Genomic DNA, 9,621 nt, shown 5'->3' with positions numbered 1-9,621 from the left:
TTAATTAGAAGGAGGTGTTTACTAAAAGTGCACAAAGCTAAACTACAAAGCCCCCATGGCCATGCAGTGATCCCGAGGAATCAATTCACTGTTTGGTACGGACACAAGCCCAGAAAGTCTGACCAAACTAAATTCCCTGATTTTTCCCTGATTTGAGGAACTTTTCTCAAATTCCCAGACTTTTCTGACTGGAAAAAGGGGAAGTCATTTTCCAGGTTTTCCCAGATTTCCAAGTTGGCTGGGAACCCTGACAGACTTTAATCCAACAGAAAAGTTGTGTGGTGACGTCAAAAATACTGTTTCTGAGGCAAAACCATGAAATGCAGAGGAACTGTGGACTGTAGTCCAAAGGACCTGGACTGGAAAACCTGTTCACAGGGACAGAAGCTTGTCGACTCCGTGAAACACAGATGTGAAGCAGTTCTCAGAAACAGTGTTCATACAAGTAAATATGTGTTCAGACCTTCACAGCAAAAAGAAATCTGCAAGCATTTTTCACTTTATACAGTAAATGTTTGAGTTTATAAAGAAAATACAGACACTAATATTTTTAACAATGTAATATTCCTTTTTCTAATAACACATTTGTTCCATTTTTCTTCATGTTTTGATTTGGAACAGAATGTGCAGTGTTCCCAACGCATTTGCGTCTGTGGAATTAAAAGCTATTCTAAGGATTTTGAGCTTTACTCACTTTTTATTTTGAACACTGTTCATGTTCCTGACACTTTCCTGTAAAGTGGACTGAAGCGGTTTAACTCCCAGTGTCAAATGGTGTTTGACTGAAAAAAATAAAGACGAGCACAAACATTGACTTTGTTAGTATTCATAATAGTTTGTATACACAATGTATAGGAGCACCAATAAAAAACATTTTTTTTTAATCCAAACTTTTTCACCATTTTTTTTAAAAAGCCACAGAATTTTTCTACAGAAAGCAAAGAAAGCTTTGCACATGAACAAGCAACAACAGAATTCCTCATGGTGAGCAGCGAGCTGAACGTTCCCATAAAAAACAAAAGACCAGCTGCCTGCTGCTTTCTAAGACACTACGTTACACAGCTTGATATTTAAAACACAACTTATGTAAGAAATGTGAAAAAGTGCAATACAGGTGCAACTGTTTACATCTCGACAGATTGGTATTTCCCAAATGGGTTCCGCTCCGTTTTTAGCCCCCTACTTCCAATCTTTTTTTTTGGCCTTAAAACCTGTTCCTTGTGTCTGTACTTCAAATCTCGTACACTTTTATTGGCATTCATGATGACGCACTTTTATGAGGAACACGGTGTTCAAAAAAGTAGAGCAGAATTTTTTGGGTAAGACGGTAATGAAAAACTAGCTTCTTTTTTTGTTTTTTGTTTTTTTTTTAAACATTGGAACTGTGTACAGAACAAGCTTTTTTATCTTCTTCATACAAAAACCAGCATGTAAAAAAAAAAAATAATAATAAAAAAATCTGGGAGTCCGTTTCAAAAAGTCAACGTCTTTGTATTTTATTTGAAAAAGAAGCGGCGGACATGTTGAAACCCAACTCGTAGAGAGTGCCGCCGTGGGACGCACGGCACAGATGGTGGCAACATACATGGAATCAAACCAGGCGTACAAAAGAGAACTTGTGATTGTTCTTGTTTTTGTTATTCTTTTTTTTTTTGGGGGGGGGGGCATGCCCTGAGTGTTTGGTTCGCTGACCAGCGTCCCACACGATGATGTAACCAGGTGCGGCTGTGACAGTGCGACTCGCGTCATCCAGACTATCACACGTACAAACATGCTGGTTTTTGAAACGGAACTCCCATAAACAAACAAACAAACAAACAAACTCTGAAAATACTTTAATGTACAAAAGGAGGCGAATCCATTCAAAGTGTAACGTGGAAAAACTCTCCGCTGTCAACTTTAATCCCAAATAACAACAAATGGAAAACAAAAGAATGAGGCAGTAAAAAAAAACAAAACAAAACACATAAAATATGTACATGTTCATATGGATATGTGTGTAAAAATAATACAATAAGATAAAAACAAGAATCATGGCACATAAAATGACACGAAGGGTAAAAATGTGAATAATGCAGGCTGATATGTTCACGTCACGGAAACGGGCCAACAGATACACAAAATGCACAAAGGAACACGAACCAAACAAACACTGTGTGTAGGCCGCGCTGCACGAGCACCAACATCGATACCAGCACACGTCGGGACTTTCTCCTTTTCACTCCAGTCCGTCTCCACCTCCAAACCTGCCTGTTTTTGCTGAGGAGAAATTCACAATCGTCCAACGTTAATAACGGTTCACTGTCTGTGAGAACGGCTCACCAGGAAAAAGGCAGCGCGCCTCACGATTCTTCCCTCTCATGGCAATCTCCTTCCTGAGACTGAGCAAGGTACACCAAAAAAGAAAAACAAAAAAGTTCCTGCAAGTTTCAGTTTGGAGTTTTTTTTCCCCTCTGCAGGGGGACGCAAGTGTCTCATGTCCGCCAGCGTCCGGTCCCGAAGCGTCACGTTCGGGTGTGTTTTTATATGTAGAGTGTGAGTTTGTGTATGTGTGTTTGTGTGTGTGCACAAGGTGTGCACGCTCATGGCGCTGTGGTGATGGCGTTCAGGTCCTTCATCAGGCCCTCCAGGTGGGCCATCTCCTCGGTCAGCTCGTCCGGCTCGTAGCTCTGAAGGAGAGGAACAGGGTTACTGCGGGGGGCGGGGGAGGGACAGGGGGGGAGGGAGGCAAGCACCTGGAGGGAGGAGGAGAAGAAAGGAGAGGAAAGGAGAGGAGAGGAGAGGAGAGAAGGAGAGGGTCAGTCAGAGGATATTTCACAGCGAGCAGGGGGGAGAGCGGTACAGCTGGGGTGAGATGAGCAGGGGACAGAGACGGGGACAACAAAGGGGTGGGATGGGGGGGGGGAGGCAGCAAAGCAACAGAACCAAGGAGGAGGTGACACCAACAGCCAATCAGGGATTAGAAAACATTCAACTGTGAAATCATTCGGGTTGTGGGTTTGGTTTGTTAAGTCCATAAAAAATGAAATGAATTCAACAATGATAAAAAAGGAAGCTGGCAGTGCCACAAAAATGGTGAGGTGGACGTGGAAAAGAATAAAAAAGGAGAAAAAACAGAAAATGTTGTAAAAATCAATGTGTAGCTGGAAGTAAAAGTACAAGGCAGTGCCCACAGTGATATGGAAAAATGTGTAACAGCTCTTTGTACAACACACACGGAACTACAGCACAAGTGTTTTTACTGAATAACGACTAACAAAGAAGGAAATAAAAAAAGCTGCAGAGCTGCTAGGAGCCAGCGTGAGGCGCTATACTCACACTATCCACATCCTCCAGCATCTTGCTGGTCTCGGGTACGTCGGGGGCGTTGGGCACAGTAACAGCCATGGGCGTGCGCGTCCTACCCAGAGTGCCAATGGAGGCGGTCTTCACCACGTGTGGGTGAGTGGGCGGTCCTGAGTGGGACAGCAAACACACAAACGCTCACACTCCTCGTCTGTCACACACCCACGACAAGTCCAGATTTTGAGTCCAGATTTTATAGAAGTAATCACCCACATTGAGCAGATTATTAAATTGATTTAGAATTAGTTTTGCACCTAAACAAAGACATAAAAAAATACATGTGTATTAAACTTCGTATTAATATGTCTTAAAATGACACGTGCACGTGATACGAACATCACCTGAGCTGAAGGAGTTTTTTGTTGTTGTTTGTAAGAAGCACAGATCAGTTTTCGAACCTTTTACACGAATGTGAACCAGCACTATTACAACAACCTTTAAATGACTGATATTAAAAGCTGAAGCCAGAGTTTTTCAGTCGTCACGTTTGGTTTGAGCTGCGGTTGCTAAAAATAGCTGTCAGTCACAGATAACGTGCACGAGCTTCATCTTCAAACCACGTCTGAAGACGATGAATCTGGAAAAAAAGGCAAAAATAAATAAAAAAATAAATAAAAAGTAACAGCAGCAAGACCAACTGAGGACACAGGACAGACAGACGGTGGAGGGACAAACAGCCCCCCCCCACCGGTGTAAAAACTACAAAATAAGGATTCCTCTTTTTTCCCTCCTTGGCTGCACAAATTTCATGCAACACAAAATCAAAACACACTCACAAAGTAAGTGAAATCAGCACAATGTACTTGGTCAATGTTCCGGACCTTCATTACCTCCCAGAGAGGGACAAAGTCAGGTCAGGATTCATGTGTTCATTCATTATGTGCCGTTTCTCCGGGTCTGGGTCACAGTGGCAGCAGATTAAGGCCACACGTCCTCGGACAGGCACCTCTAACTCCTCCCGGGATTGTGAGGTATTCCCAAGGCAGCTGGGAGATGGAATCCCTCCACTATGTTCTGGGTCATCTCCTCCCAGCTGGATGTGCCTGGTAGACCTCCCGAGGGAGCTGACCAGGAGGGATCCTCACCAGATGCACGAACCACGTCAGCTGGCTCCTCCTACTCCAACACTTGAACTTCTCACACTCTGTCCCAGAGCGTAAGCCCAGATTCGCTTTGGAGGAGCTTCATTTCTGCTGCTTGTATTGGCAACCTTGTTCAATTTCTACACAAAGCTCATGATCACAGGTGAGGAACAGGAGCGCAAATCGACTGGTAAATTGAGAGCCTCGTCTTCTGGCTGAGGTCTTTCTTCACCATGATGGTCTGTGACAGTAGCATCAGGACTTCACCATCCCACCCCTAAACAAGACCCTGAGACACTTGAAATCCTCCAAATCTGTAGACATGATGACCAAATCGATCACTGACCTTTGACAAAGGGTGCTCTGGTACCAAGTGTACCCTTACGCTCAAACAAGGTTTTTGTGATGGACAGTCCATGACCAGCACAGACGTCCAGCAACAATACACCACTTATGGCACAATCCAAGTTACTTCATCATTGCCAATCTGAGCACTGAAGTCCCCCAGTAGAACTTTTCCTGGACGCCACCTTGAGTAACCCGGAAAGCTGGCTACTCTGAACTGCTGTTCGGTGCAGATGCACAAAAACTGATTCCTCTCTGCAACATGATGTTGAATTGAGGCAGCCCCTTCGTTCACTGGAGAAAACTCAGCTGGGGACGTGTGAGTATCCTCACGCCTGCCCCGAACCTCTCACTCGAGACAACTCCAGAGTGAGAGAGAGAGAGTAAAGCCCATCTCCAGGGGGTTTGGTTCCAGAGTCCATACTGTGGATAACAGTGAGCCTAAATATCACTCGGTGTCCTGCACCAGCTTGAGCTCCTTCCCTACCAGAGAGGTGATGGTCCACATTCCAAAAGTCAAGTACTACAACGGAGTGTCAGTCTGCACCCGCTGAGCAGGCTGGAGATAAGATAAAACTAATATAGCTAGGGGTACTCTGACAGGATTCGTCTGAGCACTGCTGCAATTTAAACACAGAGAAAAAAGCCAATGATATGAGACACCTGGTTGCCATGACAACATGTTCAATGTTGAACTTTCTGTGTGCTTAATTAGCCTTGTTATTTTTGGACTTTGCACACAATTTCAGAACAACAATTGAGCTGATCCAAATGGGTGACTACGACGACGACCTGCATCGTGAGGGAATGTCAGCCGTGACATGGCTGTGTGACGTGCTTCCTTGAGCATGACCCAGCATACAGGTACCTCAGTGCCGAGGACCACAGCAGCTGGAAACGGCCAATGAGACGCCCACATGTCATGTGGCTGCCGTAGACAGACAGCTATTTTTAGGAGGTGTGGCTGGACAACCAATTTATAGACCATGGTTGGACTCCAGGAGTGTGCTTCATACTGTGTGCTTGTGTTTTCTCACACCGCCCAGCTGTAAATGAGTACCAGCTTCTCATGGACGAAAACCAGGTGCTGGTGCTACATTGGTGCTTTAGGATAGTTTGGAGTTGGGTCTACGTTTTTTTTGTTATTGTTGTTGTTGTTTAACCTTGTAAGAACCTGTTTGATTTTCGGTGGGCTGACAGCTGCAGTTGAGCCACATCATTACATCACAGAGCATCCACAAAGTATTCACAGCGCTGCACCTTCTCCACATTTTATGTTACAGCCTTATTCCAAAATGGATGAAATTCATTTTTTTTCCCGTCAAAGTTCTACCCACAATACCCCATAATGACATGAAAAAAGTTCTTTTTTATTTTTGTAAATTTATTAAATATTAAAAATAAAAATGTACAGTATTCACAGTCTTTGCTCAATACTTTGTTGATACACCTTTGGCAGCAATTCCAGCCTCAAGTCTTCTTGAACATGATGCCACAAGCTTGGTGCACCTATCTGTGGGCAGTTTGGTCCATTCCTCTTTGCAGCACCTCTCAAGCTCCATCAGGTTGGATGGGGAGCGTCGGTGCACAGACATTTTCAGATCTCTCCAGAGATGTTCAGTCAGATTCAGGTCTGGGCTCTGGCTGGACCACTCAAGGACATTCACAGAGTTGTCCTGAAGACACTCCTTTGATATCTTGGTTGTGTGTTTAGGGTCATTGTCCTGCTGAAAGATGAACCGTTGCCCCAGTCTGAGGTCAAGAGCGCTCTGGAGCAGGTTTTCATCCAGGATGTCTCTGTACATTGCTGCATTCATCTTTCCCTCAATCCTGACTAGTCTCCCAGTTCCTGCTGCTGAAAAACATCCCCACAGCATGATGCTGCCACCACCATGCTTCACTGTAGGGATGGTACCTGGTTTCCTCCAAACATGATGCCAAAGAGTTCAATCTTTGTCTCATCAGACCAGAGAATTTTGTTCCTCCTGGTCTGAGAGTCCTTCAGGTGCCTTTTGTCAAACTCCAGGTGGGCTGCCATGTGCCTTTTACTAAGGAGTGGCTTCTGTCTGGCCACTCTACCATACAGGCCTGATTGGTGGATTGCAGCAGAGATGGTTGTCTGTCTGGAAGGTTCTCCTCTCTCCACAGAGGAATGCTTGAGCTCTGACAGAGTGACCATCGGGTTCTTGGTCACCTCCCTGACTAAGGTCCTTCTCCCACAATCGCTCAGTTTAGACGGGTGGCCAGCTCAAGGAAGAGTCCTGGTGGATCTAAACTTGGCCACTGTGCTCAATGGGACCTTCAAAGCAGCAGAAATGTTTCTGTACCCTTCCTCAGATCCATATTTGTGCCTCAAGACAATCCTGTCTCAGAGGTCTACAGACAATTCCTTTGACTTCATGCTTGGTTTGTGCTCTGACTGTCAACTGTGGGACCTTATATGTAGACAGATGTGTGTGTCTTTACAAATCATGTCCAGTCAACTTAATTTACCCCAGGTGGACTCCAATTAAACTGTAGAAACATCTGAAGGAGGCACCTGATTTATTATTATTATTTTTTTAATAAAGTCACAAAATCCCATAAAAAATAATTTTTTTCACATTGTCATTAGTGGGTAGAATTTTGAAGAAGAAAAAAAGAATTTAATCCATTTTGGAATAAGGCTGTACCACAAAATGTGGAGAAAGTGCAGCGCTGTCAATACACTGCACATTATTTTGGTTCTTACCAAGATAAAAAAGTTTACAATTTAGAAGTGTTAGATAATTTATCTTGTTTTAAGAGTTGATTTCTTATTTTAAGTGTTCAACTTTACACTATAATCTTTCTAGATTTAACAATCAGACAGATCATTTCACTTGTTTTGAGGATCTTTCCCCTCAGATTTAGTGTTTTTATGATGTTTTTAGGCACCTCTTTTTTGCAGTGTTCTTTCTGGAGGTGCTGTTTACACTGCACAGGAAGCTTTTTTTTTTTTAAAGCAAATTTTATCCCCAGTGTTGATGAGTTTTTTTGTTGTGTTCTTGCTGACCGGTCTGTGCCAGTAGGGGGGTGCTGGGCAGAGCAGGTGACTCATACACCGGGTGGCTGCCGGCTGGGATGGCGGGTACCGCGAAGCTCTTGAGCGGGTGGGCGTGAGCGTGCGGGTGTGCTGGCCGGTGGGGGGGCAGGTTGCTGGCGTAGCTTGGTTCCTCCTCCGCGGTGCTGGAGCCATGGTAGCTGCTGTCAGGGTCGGCCAGGATCTCAGAGGGGCAGGAGGCCTGGGAGGAAGTGGCCACAGCTGGCAGGGGCTCCGAACTGGGAGTGTTCCTCACAGACTCTGCAGAGGCAAAACCAACAGACGGGTTTTCAGTCCAAAACAGCAGGGTGGGAACTCCCAAACTTCACATTTACTCACAGGTAATTACAGTACCAACAGGCTCAGTCCAAGAACATTTTCACTGAGCTTCTCTTCCAGGGGAGTCAGCGACTGTTTGAACTTCAACACTACTGCGGCATAAATCTCTAATCTGCTTTATACACGTCTGTTTTATTTACATGAAAACAAGTGAGTGCATCAGTTTGATTTCAGCACAGATCACCTCAAACTCTCCACCCTGACTGGCTCCAGCTTCAAGGGGTCACATTAGACACTTTTTTAGAAAGCTAACATCAGTCACCAGGTTAAAAAAAAAATTCAAGTTGTCATGTTCATGAGAAAGCGTGACTGACGTGTCCACGCACACACAGAGCACCATTTCACATCCCGCTTGCGGCCTTACGGCTGGTGGAGGAGGGTAAACATTCTCAGTGTCTCCGCCCCTCACTTTAATCAGGAAGGAGCTGCCGCTTGCCACACCCCCTCTCCGAAGCGAGGGAAACCTGGAGCGATGTGCGGTAAACACTGATCGCTCTCAAGAGGACGTTTGACACCAACGTACCAAACGTATATAACTGTTAAAGCATCACTGGTACGTTTAGGTGAGAACAAACAACGTGAGGAAGTGATGTCAGCCTCGACACCTCAAACCTGATCAACTGAAATGAGACTGATGCCTGTTTTACTGTTGGGTGAGCAGGAGGCCATGTGCGAGTCCCAACCAGGACTTGAACCTGCAACCTTATGCACTGCAGAGTGCTTCCTTAGTGGTATGTTCATGCCCTGTTGTTTAAATCTGACAAAAAGGCTTCACAGTCAGCTGGGCTGTAATCACGTTGGGAAGCTGAACAGTTGAACCTGAATCTACGAGGGGCGACTGAGATGTTTTGAGCCTGACCCAAGAAAAGTAGGGCATGGTTCTCAACTCAACAACGACAAAATATAAAACGACAGCAGTTGACCAAAGTGCTGTACACCATTAAAAAATGTAAAACGTAAAAGAATAACAATAAAATGACAACAGACAATAAGTAAAATAAAGAGTAAAAAGTAGGAGGAAATAATTTAATTAGATTTAACTCGATTTTATTTACATACGTAGTTCCAAATCACAACAAAGCTGCTTCAGGTGCAACGCATAAGTAAGGTCTAACCTTACCGACCCCTAGAGCAAGAACACAGGTGACAGTGGTAAAGAAAAACTCCCTCTGAGAGAAAACATGATGCACACACTCCATCCTCAACTCCTGATACTTTGGAATAATTATTTCCGTGTTTGGACCCTGACGTGTGGAGCTCCAAGCTGCTTCAAGTGAAGCACAAAACAGCAGCCTATGGACAGCTGAGACAGACTCCATCGTTCAGCTGAACATGCAGCTGCTTTTAATCCGCTCACACTTTGATTTTGTTGCAACTCTGAATCAAGATTTACATTGTTATTACTTTCAAAACAATGCACTATAAAAAGTAACTCTGTATTTCACATTG

General features: G+C 44.4%; 1 protein-coding gene across 8 annotated transcripts in view; it reads right to left on the bottom strand.

The window, feature by feature from the left end:
- Nucleotides 1-810: 810 nt before the first annotated feature.
- Nucleotides 811-9,621, bottom strand: part of neo1a (neogenin 1a) — a 189,956-nt gene continuing 181,145 nt past the window's right edge. For 6 of the 8 annotated variants that reach the window (XM_034159883.1, XM_034159925.1, XM_034159933.1 and 3 more), the window contains 3 exons: nt 7,807-8,094; nt 3,319-3,455; nt 811-2,735 (listed from right to left, as the gene is read on the bottom strand). In XM_034159883.1, coding sequence (XP_034015774.1) covers nt 2,583-2,735; nt 3,319-3,455; nt 7,807-8,094 — 578 coding nt within the window. In that variant the 3' untranslated portion in view covers nt 811-2,582. Of the gene's footprint in view, nt 2,736-2,849; nt 2,975-3,318; nt 3,456-7,806; nt 8,095-9,621 lie in introns of those variants that run through there. The other 2 variants (XM_034159902.1, XM_034159915.1) reach the window with 2 other exon arrangements.

The sequence above is a fragment of the Thalassophryne amazonica genome, chromosome 2, assembly GCF_902500255.1.
Source record: "Thalassophryne amazonica chromosome 2, fThaAma1.1, whole genome shotgun sequence".
Classification (NCBI taxonomy): Eukaryota; Metazoa; Chordata; class Actinopteri; order Batrachoidiformes; family Batrachoididae; genus Thalassophryne; species Thalassophryne amazonica.
This window is presented reverse-complemented; position numbering and strand designations above follow the sequence as displayed.